The sequence below is a fragment of the Mesitornis unicolor genome, unplaced genomic scaffold (genome assembly GCF_000695765.1).
Source record: "Mesitornis unicolor isolate BGI_N332 unplaced genomic scaffold, ASM69576v1 scaffold15864, whole genome shotgun sequence".
In the NCBI taxonomy this organism is placed as follows: domain Eukaryota; kingdom Metazoa; phylum Chordata; class Aves; order Mesitornithiformes; family Mesitornithidae; genus Mesitornis; species Mesitornis unicolor.
Genome location: NW_010179560.1, coordinates 26,355 through 50,413, shown reverse-complemented (window position 1 = coordinate 50,413; position 24,059 = coordinate 26,355). Strand labels below are relative to the sequence as shown.

The 24,059-nt window shown below is 39.7% G+C and overlaps 1 protein-coding gene across 1 annotated transcript in view; it reads right to left on the bottom strand.

Annotated features, from left to right (window-relative positions):
• LPGAT1 (lysophosphatidylglycerol acyltransferase 1) overlaps window positions 1-24,059 on the bottom strand; it is a 59,943-nt gene that overhangs the window by 9,554 nt on the left and 26,330 nt on the right. The window contains exons 2-5 of the mRNA XM_010182833.1: window positions 23,618-23,736; window positions 17,922-18,017; window positions 14,574-14,847; window positions 5,837-5,963 (exon numbers count right to left, since the gene is read on the bottom strand). Of these exons, the coding sequence (XP_010181135.1) occupies window positions 5,837-5,963; window positions 14,574-14,847; window positions 17,922-18,017; window positions 23,618-23,736 (616 nt within the window). The remainder of the gene's footprint in view (window positions 1-5,836; window positions 5,964-14,573; window positions 14,848-17,921; window positions 18,018-23,617; window positions 23,737-24,059) is intronic.

The following is a 24,059-nucleotide window of genomic DNA, read 5'->3' as shown; positions in this document are numbered from 1 at the left end:
AATGGGCTTTCCTGCAAAATTCATCCACCAGCCACAAAGTATTTCATCTTATTTATAGCTCGGAGTCTCTTTTTTTGTTGTTCAATAGATCTGTATTAACGTAGACACAAAAAAAGAACTTCCTCAGCGTTTGGAAGCTTGTCTCAACCGCAGCACAGAACAAAAGCAGGTACGAGAAAGGAAGGTGACAGAGTACTCATCCGCATGATGGCACAGAGAGAGCCGAGATGGCTGGAAATAACGTGGCACCTCCACGCAGCACAGACACAGCTCTCCTCGGCGGTGGAAGCGACTATGGGGGGCTCCGAATTTGGGGTCTCTACACCACAATCACCACCACACAGTGCAAATGCAGGATATGGTCATACAAGGGCACTTTTTTTTAGGAATCTAACACAAATAACCCCCAAGCCATTCTTGACGGAGGGAAAGGTAAGCACTGAACAAACTTCATACCCAGGGTTGGGGTTTTTTTCCATTTTTAACTCTCGGGTTTTGACAGCAGAACTGCAGCACGCGAGAAATCTTACACTGGAGAAACGTGGAGACCAGCTGAGAAGCACCAAGTCAGCCAGACTAAAGTGTCTGGTGTAAGAAGAAAAGAAATAATCCCAAAACTCAGCTCACTGTGGGGAAACGGTGGGAGCTGAGAACAGTAACCAGTATGTGGTCCTGCTACACAGACACCAAACCACTCAGCTTATTTCTACTGAGCGCAGCTGCACTGAATCTGGATTTATGGTCAACGCACATCAGAAAATGACCCAAGCATGAAGCTGAACCATTCTGAGGAAACAAACCTTTCCTGCAAAGCCATTAAAAGGCAGCTCTCATAGTGATGTCTCCAGTTAAAGATGGAGCCTTGCACCTTCCAGCCCTTTTTGTTTTGGTGCTTAAGGCTTTTGCAGACGGGTTGACGTTTCCCCAGATAATCCCAGCAGTGTTTGACTTGGAAGAAGTTAGTGAGACATTTTCCTTTAATACTATGTTTCAGAGAGCAAACTCATTTTTCAACACTTTCCAATGAGTTCTTAGACAAGTTTGTCAAGAGTCAGAAAATCATCCGATAGTTCGAAGGGTAAGTTCCCACACCTTTGTGCTTTGAAGAATCTGAAACTTGGTAATTGCACTTATTTCTAGGGAAGTCTCTTTTGACATCCTGATGAAAATCAGGCCACAGTTTGCCTGGTTATGAATGTCTGAGAAAACATGTCATTTGTACAGAAAACTGAATTCTGAAAAGCAAGCTCCAACTCATTATCAAAACTGAGCTTTCAAACATAAAAAAGATTACTGAATTAAACTGAACTTTCTCTGCCATTTCCATCAGCTAGAAAAGCATCTCAAAATGAAAAATACAGCTAGTTGCTGTGTCCTCTACACTCCTCTGTTGCTCCCTAAGTGGGATGAAAACGAAAAGATCCTGCAGTAAAAGGACAGGCGATGAGAAAGAGCAACACTGGCTTTGAAGGACCATCAAGCAGAGAGAGATGGGTTGTGACCAAGGGGAATGGCAGAAAGGACTGAGAGAGTGACCAGGACAAAAGAGGCTCCATGGTCTCCTCGGCTCCACTTCGAGGAGCACAGAAAACGTTGCTTTTTTCCCCACTGCTATCATGCATCGCTTCCTCACTCTGGACCACTCTAAAAGGGGAAGAATGTGTTTAAATTCCCATTCTCCTTTCATCCAGTTGAGATGGCATCTGGTCAAAACTATTGTTCACTTTTTCCAAAGGGGCTTTTTATTTTTTTTGTAATTTTTTCCTAGAACTCAGTTAAAAGAAATGACAGATGAGAAACAAGTGCACTAGAGCACACAGACTCATGCAGAACTTTCTCCCCAATGATTTAAAGACTACCTTTAAAATTTATTTTGAATGTAATCTCCCCAAAATATTCCAAATTACTAAAAGCGTGCAAAATTTTATGGCACTAGATGAAGGAAAAGGGAGGAATAACAACAATCCAGATGCACTTGATATTCATTACATTAAAATCTCAGAGGACATTTATGTCAAACACACCTCTGACATTTTCCATCTTTAGAAGACTTTTCTGCCATTTACATCTTTTCAAAGATGAAGCCCACTTGACGTCAGGTTTTCCTTTGCTAACTGAGTTTGTTTTGAAGAGGTGAAAGAAACGCTCCAACTTTACAAGGGACATTTCGCAGCTCAGCACAACATAGACCTTTTCAAACCCAAATCACTGATTTAACCCTTGCCTACACTGTTAAGGACAAAGAGCAGTTAATATCCAATTGTTATAATAATTAAGAATTAACAAGAAACCACCTCAAATTTGTGACCTGCAGAATAAGCACTGGCGTTCCTGGCTGACAACCCCAGATACTTGAATGGCTGTGTTACAGCAATGCTTTGGTTTCCATGTGGAAGATGAACTCAAAAAAGTTGTTTAGGTTTCCTGGTCATGCCGTACAGGTACACAGGTCTGGTGCATCATTCTCTGCCCCACGGCCTGACCTGCTCTCAGGGAGCAACGCTGCACAGAAACCTCTCAGGGCACTTCACAGCATGTAAAGGGAAGCTCTGCATTGCCAAACAGAAGTGTCGAGGACAGAAGGAAGGAGGGGGACGTGGCAAGGACCAGCTTGCTGTCACGAAGTACAGCTGTTTGTAGCACACACCGTTTAAGCAGCATAAAGGGTTGTGACATTTTCCGTAACTTCTCCTGTTCAAGATCTGACATGGCAACAGCGTCAAGACATCACTGTATTTTTGGACAAGAGAGGGTACGATTTAGGAAGCACGCATGCAATGCTCTTGAGAGACTGTACTCCACTGGCCATGCTGGTAACTTAAAAAATAAGCTTTAAGAAATTGATGTCAGCCAACTGGGTTTCAATTATCAGGCTTCCCAACCCTGGAGAAGGTTCAATAAAGTGACAGCAGAGCTGCGAGGTTTTCTTTAACACGAGAAACCCTCTGGGAGAAAACAGCTGTGCCCTGCTCTATCCCATCCACTACCTCCAGTTTCCCAGGCACATCTTCACAGGTTCCCAGTGGTACCAACGACTGTTCAAACCATCAATACCCCATTTAAAGTTGTCAAAACTCTGAAGGTGCCTATCACATTACAGCATCTTGCTAAAAAAATAACCCCTAACGAGTGAAGTCAGGTGATCGGGAGGAGGGATGTGGGGGGAAGGAGTAATCAGTTGCTGTAATGCCCTGAAGAGAATTCAACAGGAAAATTTCTGTATAAGCAATAGAAGAGGATGATGCAACATGAATGAATTAATGGACACATGCTGTTCAGTCGCTCTCTGCTAATCCTGCCACGGATAAATGTATCTTTTACTGAAAACAGAAAAATATTTTTAAAGCCATACAAAGGTACCTAAAAATAAATTTTGTCAAAAACACTGAAGGTGAAAATTCACCCTGTTCATTCCAAACTACCACGTCTCTAATTCCAGAGACATTGAAAAGTCTTAGCACATCACAGCTAGATGATACATAAAATCTGGAGAAAAGGATACCAAAATTACATGACTTTTTTGGCACAGAATTATTTTGTGTAGTCAAAGAGCAGAGTTGCAGAAGGACCTGACAATAATTGCAGATTAAATTAAATACCAGTAAATGCAAGGCGATGAACACTGGAGAAGGAAAAGGCACCAACAGCTATGCATATGCTGCCGCAGGCCCTGCAATTAGCTGTTATTACTCTGGTAAGCAATCCTGAAATCACTGAGGGGAATTCAGGACGTCAGGCAACTCACCAACAAGTTGTGGCAAAACCAGAAAAGGCACCGACAAAAGTAACAAGGACAATCGGGGAAAGGCCTTTGTGTGAGAAGACACCAAACAGATGAAGACTCATTGGGCTGGGAGTGGGACAGCTAAGGCAGGATATGAGAAAGCTCTGTGAAATCATGGGCCACAGAGAGCGTCACCGAGGAGTGATCCATCACCACGGGCAGGAAATGGGTGGCACCCATTGAGGGCATCAGATGGAGAACTCAACATGAGGAAAAAGGAAGTGGTCCCAGCTGCCACCCTCAAGCACAGTTAAAAGTTGTATCACAGGAAATTGTAGAGGTCTAAGTATACACAGATTAACAATGGTATTAGACAAATTTATGAAGGCCAGCTCCATCAGCCCCTACACCAAAAGCATGATCCAGATGCGATACCAGCTTGGAACATGTTACAGTGGGATCACGCTCGGGCTGCCTCCCCGCACCTTCGCTGCTCCCACCTGCTGTCAGAGCCAGGGCACTTTGTTCAATGCATCTGGAAGAATGGTCATCTTGCATCCAACTACAGCCCTTACAGTCCAGAGGACACCTGCCTGAACTTGACATGACGATTTAAGAATTACCAGGACTGAAGAGTTAGCCAAAGCTCCAGCTAAAACCAGATACTCAGTTCTCATTTCAGACATTATATCCAGCTCCAGCCTTCAGAGACACTGCTGAGTTAGTTTCCCTTTGGGGCATACCTCAGACGTTCTCACAGGGTCAGCCATAACAACTAGAGGTTACTTAAAAATAAAACATAAAAAAAATGCCCCTGTCTAAACCACTGATTTAGACCCTCTGGAGGAAAACAACAAACTTACACCCAACAATAAACAATTTCTAATACTTCTTCCTTAGAATTTTAGACTACAAGAACTGTAACATTCAAGTTCAATGAAGGTTACATCATTTTTATGCTTGTCCTCAAAAATAGGGTTTGAATATACACATTTAGAAGCAGGAAGTTAATTCAACTTAACATAACTTTCTTTTTTTTAAGGAAGTATTTTTGGAAAGACTCTTTAGTAAAATTCTAAATACATTCAACTTGCAATTACCCCAGGGATCTGAGAGAGTACTAAGGTGACCTGAATAAAGCACAACAGATACCTTACATAAATTAGGGTGTAAGTATGTTCACCTTCGGAAAAACTAGAAGGCAGATTTCTATAAAAAGCAGGGACAGATTGAAACATGGCTGTGGAGAGGAGCTCCAGTGAGCAGCCTGTACTCTGCACCACACAGCACTGACACAGCAGTGACGCTGGACAAGGTCATTCCCAGTTAAGCTGTCACCCAGGGGATCGGCGCAAGGATCACCAAAAGCTTACTGTAAAGGTCTAGAAGCTCCCCAAATCAGTAGAAGGGAATTAAGGCAAAACAATGCAATTTGGGGATAAAATGTGATTAATTTATTTGGTATAAGAAGAGTGTTAACATATTTCTGGAGATTTCAGACTTGCAGTTAACTGCAAATCAAAAGCAAAATGCAACTTCTCTGTCCTTTAGTTTAGGTCTTGAGACAAAGAACTGCTGAGGAGAAAAGTTTTAACAGTACCTCATCCTAAGTGTCAATGGGATTTGCTACTACTTCCTGAGTGCGGCTCTGCTCAATCATTAAGAGTATGCTTTGAGTGAAAAAGCTGACATTTCTTCATCAGAAAAAATACAATAAATATTAAATAACAGCTTTCCTGAGATATTATTAACACAGTGATTTTTAATTTGTTGTTATTATTAAGAAAAAAAAAATCCAGTTTGGTTTACCAGACATTTATGCTTAATGTTAAAGTGGAAAAGATGACCTAGCCATCAAATATATTCCCCGTAACTATATTTAGCCACAGGACATCAGCCAAAAACTTAAATGGGCTATGATATGGAGTGGTCACTGAACTTCTCAAAAGAAAACTGCATTGTGTTTAGATAATATTGCCCAGCTGTGAGAGATGCGCATTAAAAAGATGTTGCTACTGATTTTGTGTATCCTGAAACGTGATGTTACTAATTTGTGAATAGTTATTTTTTAATATTTTAGTTCAATGTAAGAATAAAAGGTTTATTTCCTACCTGTAATGTACATGCGTAACTGTTGGTTGTCTGTAGCCAAGAATCCAAGTTTGGATGTCTATAGGTTCACCTTTGGGATACGCAATGGTTGTGTCTATCACCCACTGGAGGCCTTTTGATTTGCTCTCTAGGAACAAAAAGAAATGTCATATTAAAAGTAATCAGAAAGTGCACGTCACTTATTTGATAGTGATTCCATTTTTATACTACTTCATGAGGTGTGAGGCGCAAATAAAATAAGACAGCCAAAAATCAAATTCAGATTTCACTACAGAGTACAGAAATACTCTTACAAAATTCAGCCAGACCAAGATTTTACTCTCATGGTTATTTCTGTTGTTCTGACATATTGTAGTACATAGAATAGAATAGAACAAGTTCATTCGCTGGATACGGGTACAGTCACATAACATGTTGGCCCAAATGTTAGGTGCTTTCCCCCATTCACCAAAAGCAAACCTTCAAAAACACAAATCCAACTTTCTTGGTCTGCACTTTAAGCACATTTACAAGCTCAGCCTTGCTCGGCAAGCTCAGCCTTTGTAAGAGCTTGCAGTTGCAGCTCATCGATGAAGCAACAGCTACGCAGATCCCTCAAAGGTTCTTAAAAATCTAAGCTACATGATAAAGAAGAAATACACCACTTTGCATATTAAAGTCAAGAAAGCAGCAAACAGCAGATGGAGAAGAGACTGCATCTACAAGGTCCCAGAAAGACTGATACCAGTCCATGTTCATATGCTGCTTAGCATATTTAGAAACTGAAAAAAAGACCAAAGGAGGTGAAAATATGTGCTATAAAGATTAATTCAGGAGAGTCAAATTTACATCTGAACATAGGTTACTACCAGCAACAGTCAAGGTCAGGTATCAACCCAGCCATGACCTCTCTCCGGCACGTCTTCAATGCACAGGTTTGCAAAGAGAGAGAGCAGCAGACCCAGAAAGCAAAGCAGGAAGGAGGGGCGCATTGCCAAGGTGGCACTTTGAGCTTCCCTTGTCAATTTTGTGTCTATTCTGTGGGAACTGGAGTTGTTTTGTCTCTGAGGTCATGTTGTGTTTGGGCTAGTATAGTAAGATGCTTACATCATACCCAGCAATATCTTAAAGCATTTTAGAAGTTGACTACTAAAGCCAGCCACCTGTTGGCAGAAGGATGTAAGAGGTGTTAGGTCTTAGCACAAAGTACAAGACTCCTCAAGCCTGCAGCTGAGACAGCTATGAAAGAAACACGACCGAGGCTGACAAAAACACTGCCGGCACAAAGAACGTGCCCAGGGATAGACCGCTCCTTCTCAACACGAGAATAGATGTATTAAAAATGGAGCCAGGAGGAAAAGTTTTCAAAGCAAACAGAGAGAAATGATTCTTTGTGCAGAAAGGAATAAAACTGTGGGGAACCCCTTGCCAAAGGACGTCAAAAATCTCGAGTTGGGTTCAAGAGGAAATCGGGCAAGAACAAGGAAGAAACCTGTTGGAGGGTTAACTAAAGAGGCAGACACCCCCACCTGGCTTGGGAAGCCTCCCACACTGGAAACAGTCGGAAGCAAGGAGAGTATGCGAGAGAAGGAGGATGCATATTTGCAGTGTTCACACTCTTCCTCTGATACCCACCTGGAGTCACGGACAAACAAGATGTTGGGCAGATGTTTGCTCTTGCCTAAAATTGCCACTTGAATTTTACAGAAGAGCTACCACACACATGAAGAAACCTGCAATACGCAGTCTGAGGTGCACTCTAAAAGCCACAGTTATTAGCACCAACTAGACCATATATGCAAGGGCTGACTCACAGGTTTCTACCTGCCTTTAACTTGCATTTAATTTAATTAAGTGTGAGAAGACAATTGCAGCAACGCTATCAAATCTATCAATTAGTGGTGTTTTCATGGTGTCTACTCAAAGGAGTTGTACTGCTTTATTACAAATGCACACTCACTACCTGAACAAGGCTAGACGGTATTTCCTAATATTTAGGTTCTGAGTTATCAGTAGCATGCAGTGTGCTCTGCCAAAATTTGACCCAGTACAAGCTACACAGGTCAAGCTGAAACATCCCCAGTGTCACCTTCTGGAAACACAGTATTTTCAAATCCTGACAGACATGTGAAACGAGAACAGGAGGGCCCATTAGAGGCTCCAGGCTTGCCAGCATTATGACAGAGTGCTTTGTCAAGTCTCGCTTAAGAAAAGCACTACCTACAGACAGAGTCCTTCGTTTTAAAAGTAGCGATATATTAGAGAAAAGCCAATATGAAATTAATAGTAAATCCACAGAAGTATTCATTTAGAAATGGATTTTGGAACAAGGTCACTCAATTTATTATTTTCCCAGACGTAAAGTAAGAATGGATAAAGACAAGTAAATTGCCCAAGTGAGTAAGCAACAAAGATCATTAATTGCACCTAAAAAGTGCCAGATGAATACAGGCACATTATCTTATTATTTACAGTAAAATGTTTTAAAATAATTTATTAAATATTTAGCTAGTATTTGAAACTGTTCCTTCAGTGGACAATGGTTCAAACTTCATTCCGGGCAGACTCCTGCAGTCCTCTTCTGTGCTGCTTTCCTACCTTCTGCTTCTGTGGAGCAGAGCCACTGCTGCATGGATTCCTCAGAACAGCTCCAACCACCCCTCCAGCCACTTGCAGGGCAGGGTGGGGAGAAGAATCTGCCTCTGACAGCCCTCCAGGAACCCCAGGTTACAGGAAAAAATGAACATTTTCTGAAGGGAGCTTTAGCCTACACAGACCTTCCTTCAATGAAGCAGGTCTTAGCGCAGCTACCTCCACGTGCCATTACCAAGACGTGCTATCAAATCACAGTCATAGGCATATTTCTGCATGCTCTGGTTTAAAATAAGCCTTACATAATTATCCAAGATCTCACACTGCCAGAAAAACCTAAGTCACAGTGGATTTAAGAAAATTAACTTTTAAATAAAACTTGCTGTCCTTTTTTTGGGGTTATACTGTGTTGTGCCTGGGTAATGAGCATATTAATTTTAAAGTCACAAAACTCTAACAGATCCCAAAACTGAAAAAGAACCGGATAACTGCACACAACCCAAAGGGGTAGGACCTCAGTATACCCGAGGATGCTGCTTTCAAGCCTAAGCCTACCTCTGAACAAGAACAAACCCTATTTTTTAGGTGGAGCACACTAACAGGAACTCAGAGCAGAAAGATTCCTGCACTGGTTATAAGACAGTGTCAAGCTCAGGTCTGGCATTTGTAGCTGAAAAAAAGGGAGCTGAGCATACCTGCTCAGAAACTCCTCTTGCCAAGTTTGGCTTGGCCAACACAGCCACAAATGTTTCTGACAGCCAAACCCTCTTGAACTTCCTACCTACCATGAAAAAGACACCCTCACCCTTCATTTCTAGTACCTGCTGAAAGATTGAGCAGCTTGGCTGCCAGAGACTTCAGCAGAGGCCAAATTTAAATTGATCTCTCTGAGGCCTAGTTTTTCTCCTGTGGTCTCAGTCTGCCTGCAACCTTCAACAGAGGAGGAGGATTTTGATTTCTCAAGTTGCCTCAAACTGTTAGCAGTCTGATTCTTTTTAAGTAGGACATAAATGTTCAAAACAGGCCTGCAGGTATCTGTCCTACACAGTTGCATCTAAACCACGTAGTAATAACATACCTTAATATGAATGGTGCATCCCTGCCTAATGAGTGCTAAAGCAAGACTGAACTATCACATGTAATCTAAGTAGCTTTCTGGTCTAGTCAAAACATAATAAAATTTAAACAGTCTCCTAACTTGCTTGGGTTTTGGTTTTATTTCATCTGGTTTGGTTTGTTGTTGTTGTTTTTCAAAGTCACCAGCAGAGGTAAACACTCATAACTATTTTCTTCTTTATTTTTGTTCTAGCGATACGAAGTTGCTTCATATTCAGTTATGAAGCAGCTTGCCATCATCATCTTCAAGACATTCAGTGCTCCATCACCCTCTATGGTCCTCTCACAACAGATACTTGACTGTCTACAATTACAAATTTAGTGAGGTTCAGAGCTTGTCTTCATCCCCTCTATGCCCTCCAGGGGGTTACTCTCACCCAATGCTAAAATCTGGATTTGACTGTGTGCTGGACTCTTCAGACCCACCAGGAGATCATCAGTGCGTACCACTGAGAAAAAGAGCAAGTTACAAGGACGTGTGAGCAGGAAAAACCTTGCCTGCAGCTGAGCTCTGGACGGGGCGATACTGCTGGATTGCATCCGGAGTGGAAAGGAATGCACCACCCAGGTGTGAACCTGAGGACTGCAGCTTCCCCTTGGACTAGAAAATATTTACTAGCATTCACTAGTACTCAGGTGTGGTTTCCTGAACACTTACATCACTCTGAATGCAGCCAAAAGAGGCTGCTGCCTCCCCCTGCATAGCAATGTGTTCTTGTCACTTGTCCCTTGTTCTTTACTTGTCCTTGTGTGATCAACTGGACCACTGACCTTAAAAATTAACTTTTTTTCCCCAAAGATTAGCTCTCAGACTGAACATCTTACTCACCATCCCAAAAAAGCCTTCCCACATGTTACTGCAATCACATTCCTCGTGTAATAGTGAATCAGAAAGTTTGAGTAAAAAATAAACAAATAAATGATGAAATCCAGAGTCCAGCTTTGCAGAAGAGAAAATGGAATTTCTCTGAGAAGAACTGAATGTGCTGTGCTGCATTTGAAAACAGGAAGATAAGATTTCAATATGGCTCTAACCAAGCTCACAGCAACCTCTTATCAGACAAAAAACTGCTGCATGGTAAAATAAAGCAGAATTTAAAAAACAGACTAGGGCAAGGTTGATCAAAAATAAGCTCTGGAATGCAGACTTTTGGTGAACAATTGCTCCAAACTCCTTTGAAGTGCCACCTGTTGGCATTTAGAACATTTTGCTGGTTCTAAAACTCACCAGAAGATCGATTTGTATTAACTGAAGAAACGTTGTACATGCAATTATATCAGAGACTAAGTGTTCTGCTAAAAAAATCTAAAATCCCAAAACCATCAAATACACCCCACGTGCACACTCATCAGTCCCCCCAGGGCTAGGGCGATGGGGCTATGCATCAAGTATTTTTATGCTGCTCATGTTTCTATTTTGCACTAAAACCTTTTCCTGGAACGCAGAGCCGGCAGCAGCGCTGTGTTTGGGGGGCACAGCACATCTCCCCAGATGGACGCTTTCAGCAGACACCAGAATTAACTCAAGCCATCTCTTCAGCAACAGACACCACTTGACTGCACTGTCTGTATTTTCTAGCTTCAAAAGCACTATATTCCTGTATGTTTTTCCATCCTTCTATTTATTTAGGAATAAAATTGTACAATTTCATTAAAATTTCATGAGTGTTTGAAAAGTCAGCAAAGCAACAACGGTTTCAGTAATTTAATTTAGCAATTACCAGCAATAAGTTAAAGTTCATCCTGATGAAGGCTACTACTTGGGACTTTAAATACAAAAGAAGTCTTGGGAAACCAATAGGAGGAGGAAATTAAAGGCAGTGGAGGCTGCTTGCTTTGGAAAAGCAACCAATAAAAAACGGATCAGTTTAAGTAAAAGAATAATCAAAGAGCATGGATCGTCGAACAGTTGCTCTTCCTGTGACTTTACAGAAGAAGAATCAGGTAATAAACTGTGGAAAATTCATAACTAGTACAAAAATAAACCGAAAAGGAGATCGGATGTTAAGAGTACTAATATAATTAAGGACAATGGAATTCTGGGGAGGCTACTGAACCGTGCTCATCACAACAGAAATCCACCACTTCCAAAGGGATGAAAGAAAATCAGGTTAGAGACCTTACAGGAGAGATCATGTAGCATTCAGCTGTTGCACCGCTCTTGAACTACTCTTTGACGGCCGTATCTGCAGTGATATTTGATGCAGAAAAGCAAGCCAGTGGGCTGGGGAGTGGGGAGGGTTTGACATGAAACAACTGCACACAACTTGGTCAGGACCAAACTAGGGTGCAGCACAGCAGCGTATTCAGAATGAACCATCTTTTATTATAGCCGCTTCTGTTGTCTTTTCCTCTTTCACTCAGTATCAACCACCATTCCAGTTGAGAAAGCAGAATGGTATAAAATCTACAACGGTATAAAAGCTACAAGGATCATTTGAAATGAATTAAGTACTAATAAAATGACAGCACTTAAGAACTCTGCAACTGTGTATCATGACTCATCATAATATAGCTACCCAGGAAGGGGACATAATTTTTGATGAGGAGGAGTTACTCTTTATCTAGAAACCAATTTAACTAAAATGGGTGGGGGAGGGAGGTGAACTCCCATCATTATCAATAAAGGCTGGCAACAGGAAAAAAATTGAGAGAATGATTAATAACGCAGAAGAAAGCTGCTTATAGTAAGCTGAATAATGTGGTAACCCAGGACACCAAGAACATTGTTAAACAAGACAGGATAGAGCACAAGAAGCAGTGCAGAGGAAAAATGCTTTCAGCGAACCACGAAGGTCAAGTGCGATGCGACTGACAAAAAGGCCACTTCCCAAGCAAAGAAGTACAGTAATAAGTACACAAAGTTATGCACAGTCTCCATGCAAAGCATCTTCACTGTATACACTACATCTGCTTTAGCATCCACAGCACAGCGATGGTAACCCCAAGAGAATATGGGCAAGTTTGATTTCACCGAGATGCTTTTTTCACATGGTCAAAACCAGGGAAAGATAAGAGAGATACAAAGGAAATACGACCACTAACTTGTTAGACTTCTAACTTCATCATTATAAATTATTGTATAAATCTATAAATTTTATTTCATTCAACTGAGCAAACATTCTTCAAAAATTCACGAAGTAGCAAAAGTACGGTAAAAGTGAATGCAGAAGATTAGCAGAAGAGTCCTTTATACGAGACATAGATCAAGAACCTTCCGTACATCTTGGAAAGGGAAGTTTTACCGTGCTAGAAAGATTTTTGTGAGCTTAAGAGGACTTAAAATACCTCAGCTTCAAATGTATCAAATATTACTCTTTCCCATTTTTCATATAAAATATTTTTTTCTTCTCTTTTTCTTCCCTTTTATTATGTTTTAACATCTATTACTCTTCTACTCTGAAAGAATGATTGCTAAAACCACTCATTTCTTCCCTATTTTTGCCTACTTGTCTTTCCTTCTGTCTGCTGAGTAGGACAGGCAGATGTGGTTGCACTGTATTTCTGAGACAATTCCTTTATTTCAGTACCCAGTTAGGTCAACTACTAACAACTGCTCATTTCTCCACAGTCTGAATCGTGCTGCTTAAAAAAAAAAAGTGTGCCAGGTTTGATATTCAGCTAAGTTGATAGCAATCTAAGAGTATGAAAATATAAAACTGGTATTTGATGAATGCTTTTGGTCCCCTTCCAGAACTAGAAAGCATCTAATTCGTTTGGGGAAATTCTTCCTTTTCATACCTTTTTGCCTTTGAGATTGGAAGAAATGGAACAGGAAGAGGCCAAACTTTTCTCCTTTAAAAAATAACTTTTAACAAGGACTGAGCCATTCTGTTTCTCTCCTTTAAACCTAAAATCTTCTAAGACAAAAAGGGCTTTCTTGAGCCTTGATTTTTCTGAATGTAGCCTGAAAGGAAACATGCTGATGCATTCCACAGCTTGATTTTCAGTTCATTTAAAATATTCCTTCCACTCTGCAAGAACACCATCTCCTTTCATTTCCTATGTTGACCAGACTAACTTCAAAACTAAAAATCTGGAAACAATCTCTGTATAAGGCTTCCTGCTAACCCTGAAATTCGAAATTCAGCACAGAAAAACCCAGTCATCTGCATATGTGGCTTCATGAGGATGGGTCTTTGGTTCAAACTGCTTAAATGACTGTAATAATTTGGCTGTGGAAATACCAGTACTACCCATCAATAAGAAACCACCACAAACCCCAGTCCATTGTTTCTATAATGAGTAACAGAAATCCTCAACTGGGTTAAGTCAGATCTAACCTTGCTCTCAGAATGTGCCAAGAAGTTAATTTTAGAAACAGAGACAAAAAGCACCAAGTCTCATACATAACTACAGGCATTATTTATTTACATCTCAGCTATACTTTCCCCTGCAGCCCAGGCATCCCAGAACAGTGATGCTGCAGGAATATTCTTATTCCCTCGTAACTCTTCTAACATAAGACATCCAAACCAATTCTTCAAATCTACTCATCAGGGAAGTTCACTCCAGCAACTGGCATCATAAAAAACTGTAGAGAACAGAACTTGAACCCAACAGAAAACAGCTCAAGAGCAGCACTGACGTATACAGTACTGGATGCAACAATACTTTCAAAGCCAGGAATAAAAATTTGAGCATAGCTTGCATAGTCCAGAAATACTTCTACTATTTTTTTCCATACTACCATAAATAAGTGCAAACCATCAGTCTTGCTGAAAGTAGCAGCCCACCTTCCTGTCCACTCCGGGTGCTCATTCCAGTACCTGCTGTACCCATCACGTGTACCAAGACAAACATTCATGCAGCCACACTGTAGACTAAATTGAACTAAAACTAAGGTTTTCTTTTTCTGTGTGTGTGTTTCAACATTTAAAAAATAAACTTAGTGCAACTAAAAGCAAATAAAAACCCACTTATATAAATATGATGACGCATTATGGACGTATCTGACATTCAAAGAGACCAATCCAACACAAAATGTTTTCCTTAACTCAAATTTGGTTGTTCAATTTGCTTTCATCCACACGAGTGAAGTGGTCTTTACCTTTTATCACAGAGTCTCCACCTGCTGGAGTTCCATTTTCTTGCGGTGCTACAAGTGTTTTCAGAATTACTTGTGTCGCCCCAAGTCTTGGTAGGGTGATGTGTTTAAGAAATGGCAAATTGTTTTTCTTGGCAAATGCCTGACTTGTTTCTCTTCTTTTCCGAAGAAAGCCACCCTCTGGAAATAAAACAATCCATTTCCGATTGCGGCTCCTGTAATATTTTTCTAGATGCTCCTTGAGTAACACAAGCTGCTGGTCACGATGTGCTTTTCCCTGTAAGGATAAAACATTACCTAATTAAAATGAATGCTTTAAAGAAATATTGTTAGATAATTATTATATTTCTAAGATTTCACTCTTTTCAGAGATACAAATAAGTTCCTAAGACAACACAAAATGATGTTCTCCTCAGACTGATGGCCAAATTAATTCCACTTTACAGAAAGGCTGAAAAAAAGCCGGTGAAATTGAGGACGAAGCTCCTGATTTGGGGACTTCTCTGCAAGAGTGATGTCCAGACTGTAAGTGGCAACTTCACATAACAGGAGGATGCATTTACAGAATTCCCTGTTACTGGGTGCCAAGTTGCACTTGCTAAACTGAATTCTGCAAACACAGTCTAGGGGTCAAGCTATGATTGCGAGGTCTACGCATCATCAGTAAATTTCTGCAAGCCAAACAGTATCTTTGCTTATGCTACCTTCTACGCACCTCTTCCTCCACCCCCATCCTATGTGAGAACTTCAGAGGTACCAGAGACAGACCTTGAGACCAGGCCTGAGTTGGGTTACCACAGCAGAACCACAGATTTCACCCATATCTGCACTGCTTGAATGACTCATTCATTTCTCCTCTTTGATGTATTAGCGCAACTTCTTCACTTAAGATAGTAAGATATGTCCTTAATTACTGCAGAAATATTTTCAATATCTTCAACAACAATCTCTTCTCTTCCCATTTCTGCACACAGCAAGAGCAAGCTACCCTGATTTTCAGAGGAATGAATTTACATCAATTAGCATTTTTGAGTGCTCCAAAGTGACTTTGCCAATCAAAAGACAGGAGTTGAAAATTTCAGCTCTCCTCAGCAGAGGTGATACGAATTCTCTGAAACATCAACAAAACTGCCACAAACCTTCCACTGTTTGGTGACTGGTTGGTTTTTTTGGCAGAGAAAGGAAAAGGGAAAGACTGGGGTTGAGTGGAAGACAAGAAGAAACAATATTTTATTGAAGATGAGTTTTGTGAAAGTGTTTCTCCCAGATTTTGAAGTCTCATGACTGCAGTTACTTCCAACTTACCTGATGAAAGGGAAGGAAAAAGGTCTGCCTGCTCACATTAATGTAGTTAAAGAGCAATTTAAGAGTTCCTTGGTTAAACCAGTCCTTTCTCCTCAGACCACAGGACTCCAGGATAGCACAGTAGTTAGGAAAACAGCAGTGAACAATAAACTTTTCACAGGTCAGATATTAGAACTCTCCAAAACCTAAACAAACCTAACAAACATGACTGGTAGGTAAAACTGCAGTTTAGCAAATACCATGAGGTTTAAGATGCTGCTGCAATGCAGAAAATCTACTGCACTAACAGGAAAGAGAGGAGTGTTTAAAAGCAACTGTGACTAGAATACTGAGGAGTCCTGGAAGATAAAATGGAATTAATGTACTGCCCAGGAAAAAGAAAGAGTGAGTCATACAAAAGCAGAAGCAGCTCCTTAATACAACCAATTCTTGAAGACCATGACTAGTTGATCACCATCACAGGGAATAGGCTCAGCCTTCTTTCCTTTAGAGGAAAGAAAACAGAGACCAGTGGATGGCTGACAAATTCTTTTAGAATGCCATGCACTTTGCACCACTGATAGGACACGTTACCGACAGTCTGTGTTTCCAGTAAACTTTTCAATGGGAGAGAACACTATAGTCAACTTCTAGTAGACCTCAGCAGCATTCCTAAAACTGCCATTGGCGCTGCTCATGAAAATGTGGTTAATGTACATTTTTAACAAGTAAGATGTATTGTACCATCATCAAATTATTTTACAGGGGAAAAAATGAAGTCTTTTCTCAACCTAACATCACTAGGCTTTCTATAGTTAGGCAAACGGTCACTACTCACTCACTTTAAGTGTATTTGCTGCACCCAAAGGCTAACAAACAACCAAGAAGCATCTTATTTTCAATTGGTTCATGTCATTCATGATGACATCATTTTATTTGTGATGTTGCTAACTCAGTCACTTTACAAAAATGAAGAAAAGCCTTAGTTTTTACAGCTCAGTAACAGTCTGGTTTTGTAACTGGAACTGCAATGCCACATTAAGAAATTACAATTAACAAGGTGACAGCCACGTGTACCTCAAAATGTGTATCTTGTGAATTGTAACTACTGAAATAGATTTATATTTTACAAAGTGTCAAATCCTGTTCCTTTTCATAGTCTCATAGTACAGAGTTGTGTATGCCCAGAGACCTTTATTATCTAATTTTGCCTGAGGTTTTCTAACCATGCCTCTAGTCTTAGTGAGAAATCTCACTTCAGCTGTGTATAGCTGTGATTAAGTATTTCTTCATTTCATTCTGAGTAAATTAGCTTCTCCTTCTCTGCAAAATGAAAATTCATTAATTCTCTCTGGCTGCCCATACGTTTTAAGACCAGGCAAATAAAAATAAGGAAAGAAATGTGTACACTGGATGTTGCAGTTCACAACTGGCAGCAGGTTCACGCTTACCATTGTACTTCTAAGTTACGATTTTAGGAGTGCAGTTTGGTCAACAGCTACCAAACAACAACAAAAAAACCCAGATTGTAAGAAATAATCTGAGGTTTTAACCCCTTTACATTTGAGATGCTGGGCTGAACACACATTCTTTCCTGAAGCTTAAATAATACTTAACCTTCAAGAATCAATTAATTACTATTGATGCAGGTCCATCACCACCTTAAACTGGTCTAGCACCACGCCACCACCAAAAGAGATGGTCCTTCCTTTCCTTATCCAAAACTCTGACAGTCAGAGCATGACCTAACCAGACTCACTGCACAGCTGCAAGGTCACAAAGGAAAGAGAAATGTCAAAAACGGGCAGTCAGAAGCGGAGAAACAAGAAGGGCTGTCCACGTACTTTGCTTGTACTTTTATTTGCTGTAAGCATTCATATCTAGGCAAATAATACAATAAGCTTGGAAAAAAAAGTCATTTCAGAACAAAGCCCTACCCAAATAAACACATTACACCATAGTTACTTCATCCTGCAGACCATCCAGGAGGTAATGACTAAGCCCCATAACACAACAATGTTCCAAATGTAAGGATAAATCAAAGCACTATTATGTGTTTCTATTTACCTGTCTTATAAAGAAGTCTCCATGGATTAGAGACACAATGCCAAAGTTTGTGTACTTAAAAATATGATCCATCAACCACATCATCTGACGGACAACCTGAAAAGTTAGGAAAAAAAAGTTTAGTAAATATGAGGTGCAGAGAATTATGTATATACCAGTCACACGCTCGTCACCCTTGCAACAGTGACAAAGCTAGCAAATAAATGGAATAAAGTCCTTTACGCCTCAAAGTAAAGCAGCACAGGTGCTACACTTCTCCCTCAAGAGCAGGATTAAACAGATTTCCTTTCTCTAACATAATATACAACTCTACACTGTTATCCATATGCTAGAATAATTTCTACTCTGTCTTTTCACACAGGTAGAGTAATGCTTCTTATTGACATACCACCACAATTTTAAGTCAGAAATAAAGATTCCCTCTAGCAAATACAATGCATTGATAATGCATTAGTTGAGTATATCTACTGTTAATGCCTACCCTACTCTACAGCAACAGAGCAGTTACTCTACAGTAACTGAAATGCTCAGAATCCGTATCCATGCCTTCCTCAATACTTCTAACAAGATAGTTTGATACAGTGGAGGATGGTGGCTTTTACTTGTTTTCACATCTTCACATGTCTATGTGGAATTTGTAGAAAGAAGCAGATCACATTTCATGCAGGAATTCTGTTTTGTAAAAGCAGCTCGATAATTTGCAATCTGTATCTGGAATTGCATAAAACATTTACGTCTTTCTTCCAAAGAAATCCAATTATCTCTTCGAGTGCTCTGATTACCTATTCTCCCTTTTGACCACAGCAGCTATAAATGAATCCTGGGTTATGTATTTGGAGAAAGATAACTGTCACATACCCTGTTTCTTTTACTTAAATAATTGCAGGCAGATGCTCAGCAAAGTGAAGTTTTTACACACTTGCAAGGACGTACCTGCCAAAGAACATTTAAGATGCTTTATTGCCTTAGACATACAGCTGATCTCCCAGCAAAATCAGAACGTCACATTTAGGAGCTGGCTATCCCTGCCTATGAGCACACTATGAACACCTCAACTTTTGTTTTTGGTTGGTTTTTTTTTTAAATACTAGCAAACTTTCTATTTGAAGTTCTTGGACAATGCAAGAGCACCCATTTATGGACCCTCTAGCACCACTGGAAGTGGAAAAGGAAACCAAGTCCAAGAGAAAAGGACAGCTCTCAAAGATACAAAACGTTTTGCTTCAGAAACAAGCATCCACTTCTTCTCTGTGCCATGGTAGTATCTTGTCCTGTCTGCCACCGGTACTTCCTACGAGATACTACACATCCAAGGGAACACACTATGTATTTGTGAGTGATAAAAGAAAAATTAGTTTCCAGATATAACTCCCCACTTGAGACTAATATTGGTGAAATGGTTTCTCACACAGCTGTTCCCAGGCCTGTGTTAAATAGAAGAGAGGATCTTAAAGCAAAAGTTATTCTCTGCAGAGATTCACATTCTTTCCATTTCAGTAAGTGAGAAAGCCATAGGGAAGGGGAAGGAAAAGATAGAAAAGGTGTGCCCTAAGGACAAGAGTTAAAACACTGAGAGGTGTTAATACTCTTCAAGACACTACGATATCGTAACTTCATGCCCACACACCAGTACAAAGACAACAGACTGGTGTAGGGAACCATATCCTTTGATAAAAACGCCACCAAAATCCCACTGATGATGACTTAGCCTGCAGCAGTACCCATATGACTGTCAGTGTTCATCTACTACTTTGGCATTTTGACAATTATTGTTCTATTATATCAAGCAGAAGTTAAACCAACATAATCTGTTTTACTGGAGGAGATACACAAGCTTGATAATCTGCTTCCATGAAAAGAAATGGTTTGTGTCTTTTGAGGAGTCAACGTTGGTCCCGAGATGTTCTGTGGCAATCCTGGAGGAGGAACTCTTGCCCGGCAATGCTAGAGCTTCTCTTCTCCCACATCACTTTCTATTTTCTTTTTATTTAATGACAGTAGGTTTATCCTGAAAGTTGACTATTGCTTTTCAGAGTCTGAAGTTCATCTCACCATGTTTTAGGTAACACAGGGCTTCTAACTAGCACCCCTGGATGTCCCCAGTCTTTCTGAGAAGGAGTGATGCAACTGTGTCAGGGATCAGAGTAACATAAAAGTCGTAACTAAGACAAAACATACAAGCAGTTTCCTGAAAGTGGGCTACAAAGAGGCAAACTCCAGAGCTCAGTGATGACAAATCTGCCTGTAAGCCCAGGCAGTGTTAATAAGTACAAAGGGAAAATATTTTAATGTGTGAATTAATGAACATATATACACACTCTAACACATAAAATCAACAAGGAGGAGTTCAGAGAACAGAGCACAATTATCTTGTTTATAATCAAAAGGCAAACAAGATTAATAGATATCATTCTGTTCTGCTACCAAGGGCAGAACAGAGGACACTGCAGGATATTGGTGGCTGCTCTTCCATTTAGCATCCTCAGGAACAAAACAAAGCTTATCAGATCAGTCTCTTATCACTTGCATTTCAAGTAGGTTTAAGCAAGGACATTCAGAAGTGTTTTGAGCACAGATTCATAGTTGTTTAAGGATTGAAAGAATATTTGGATGCTGCTTCAGGTGCTTTTTGCTTCATCCTTCTTGCTTATGTAAGTTCAGAATGCCGAAAAAGCTTTTACTAATTTTATAAAAAAATCTAGGTGCCTCCTATTCACAGGCCCACTTTCATTTCACTCTTTCACACAGATTTCATAACAAAGCAACCTGAGCAGACTGACTTTCATCTTTCAAGCTCCTCAAACTTAATAATGAATCCTGAGAACACATGTTGAAACCTGTATTGTAACAGCTGCAAGCTCTACTTTTTTCTCCCAACTGCACCTATCCTGGCACTGCTTTCTGCTCTAAATCAGAAAAAATTAGCCACATTTATGAGTCCTAATCCAGTCAGAAAGCAGTAATAGCACCATTTTAACCTACTTCTCTTTGTTAGACGTAAGCTTTCATGTTTATGACACTTCAACTAACTTACTAAGTTTGTTTTAATAACACTTGCTTTCTCAAACAAATTGGAACAATTTCTTGAACTACATAAAAGGTGTAATTAGGCCACTTCTGATTCAGCTGAAACCTTGCTCCATGTGGCTTGTCCTATGGTATTAGTCAAACAGCAGCAGACCTGTTCTTCCATTCAAATCACAATTTTTAGCTAAGTTTCACTTCCCCAGTATGAGGTCACGTTTTCCTTATTCACATAAATGAATGTGAAAGACAAGAAACATCTTAGCACATGTATTTTTGCTTACTGCTTAGTGAGAATAAATTTGCTTAAAACAGATAGACTATACCATCATTTGAATATAAGAATTCCAAAAACACTAGGAAAAAAAGCCATCACTGCTCCTGACATGGCCCTTAGGAAACACTGTCAAGTTGCAAGAATGTTTCAGTATTCTACTTCACTACACAGAAAAAATATAGAACTTTAAATCATACACTAATGATGTCTTACATTAATATTTTTTAGAAAGCAGCATCAAAATACTTTGAGAGCTAAAAAGTGGTGTCTGAGTGGTGTTTAGAAATTAGCACCGTTCAACTATCCTAACCAAAATAAAAACAATTATTGGAAATCACTACCTTGTTCCTAAGAGATGAGTATCAAGGTTGTGAAGTACTCCACATGAAGTTTAAACTGTACATGAAGAAAACTACCTGATTTAAATAGTTGCCTACTGTATAATGATTTGCTCTGGACAGGTGGGTTTGAGGTTTTTTTTCCCCTCCAGTGGTTTCTCAGCCACTCAGAGTAAAGACAATTCTCTTCTCTCCAGAAATATGAAGCATGCTATTTAAAAACACCTGATTCAGCAAGTTGTATCAAGGATAAACTATCCTGATCTTTGTCATTATTTTTAGCCACTTGTACTACTCGTGGTATATTTTAAGCATGTACTGAAGCTCAGACTTTCTTCTTTATTAGCTAATAACATTAAAGCCATACTAGGCTCTGGACATGTATATTCCAAGAGCAATGACTGCAACTATTTAAGGGAAAAAATACTGATATTCAGAATGTTTTGTCTTTCTGAAAACCTGCACATCTAACAACATTATTTAACATTTCAATGCTTTCCTCCACTTTTAACATCTACTACATTCACTGAAACTTATTCTATCTTAACTGAAACCTTTTGGCTATGGAGTAAAACAAGATAAATATGGATTAGATTTCTATATACATATGGATATATAGGCTCGTATACATACAAGAATGAGTCAGTGAAGCTCTATGACATTTAAAACATCTGGGACATGAACAGTCAAGATACTATGCAATACATCTTCACAGGAAGATACTCTCACAGTTGTATCTTTATCACAAGACTGTTTATTCTGTCATTTTGCTCATTGGAGCACAGTACCGAATACCAATACAGAATACAATACAGAATATATATATATACATATATACACACACATATATACACACACACACATATATACACACACACACATATATATATACACACACATATATATATACACACACATATATATATACACACACACACACATGTAACTTCCTCAATTCCAAAAGAAATTAAAGAGTACTTTTAAAATACAGTCTTCTCTAGGCTGCATTAGAAATAAATAAATTAGTCTCTGCTCAACAGTGAGTGGCATTTTCATACTCCTTTTTTGAGTTTGGTTTGTTTGAGGTTTTTTTTTTTAATCAGCTCTGCTGTCATAAGTAAGATCTGGGAAAATTTCTAAAAAAATATGTTAAATCACTGGTAGACAGAGCATCTACACAATCTAAATTAATATACACTACGAAAAACAGTGACAGTTGAAAGTTTTACAGATGTAGCAAAAAGCAGTTGTTCTCCTTGTTTCCTCACCTTATGTTCGCAAGAAAGAAGATAGCACTAAGACAGACACAGCTGATGCATTTTTCCAGCTTGCCAGGTACGTCTCCCACCCTTTGTAGCCTAATCATACATTCCCCCTTCCTCCTGATTTGCATGTAAATTTAATTTCCTGTCTAGATACCATACCTCAGTTTCTAGCTCTACACTCCCCAGACATCAATTTTCTGAACAGCAAAGCATGAAACAATTGACATTATTTGCACTTCTCACCAAGAAATGCTTAAAGAATTTGTGAAATAAGAGCTCAAGCAATTTTGACCTTAGCTAGCTGAGCCTGGATGTGACCTCATTGGGAAGTCACTTTCAGTTTCTGAACTCCTACCAAAACTTAACTCCTACCATAACTTAATTCTAACTGAGAACAAAATCCATGCAGGAATAAAGTCATAACCAAGAAACTAGACCTGAGCAAAGTTGGCATGAGATGCAGAAGGGTATGAAGTGAGAGGAAAAAGTCAAGTAGATGATTACCTGGCAAGGAGATCTGCTTCCCTCTGTGTTAATCTAGACTGGATGCACACTGACTCAGCTTGTGTTTGACCTTCTTCAAAGGCAACGTTTATGGTCTAGAGCCTGCTCCAAGCTACTGGCTGTCACATTAAGCCAAATCTAAAGAGAAAGCTTCCTATTCAGGGCCTTGATCTTATTTGGTGAATTAACACACAAAAGTCAGTCATCAGTACCACACACAGATGCAAGCACACCCAAGGTAATGGATCACACAGGCAGAAGCTCCCCCACTCCCCGGTTGAAGCCTACCGTGCCTTTATCCTGAAGGCACATCATCAGAGTGCAGACATCACCCGTTGCTTGATGGTTCACCAGCACCATAGCTTCATCTTCTGACACTGCTTTAACATCATCACCCCATTCCACTACTGTTAGAAAGAAAAAAAAGGAAAAAAAAAAGGTAACTTTTACAATGTCCACATGGAAATTTTAACATCAACAAAACAAAAAACCCCAAAGACTCCACACCCAGACAATTACAATAAGGAAACCTATATGCTACATGTCAATTTAAATCGGCACATAGCATAAGATAGGGATATTAGCAAGACCATTTGTCCAAGCAGAGGGTATCCAGCTTAGTTTTAAATTGCATGCGCAGAATAAGAACAAAACAAAAATACTCTGTCAGAACATATGCACAGAGATTGATCTTTTTTGTGTCATTACAACATTCTATATTTAGGGTCTC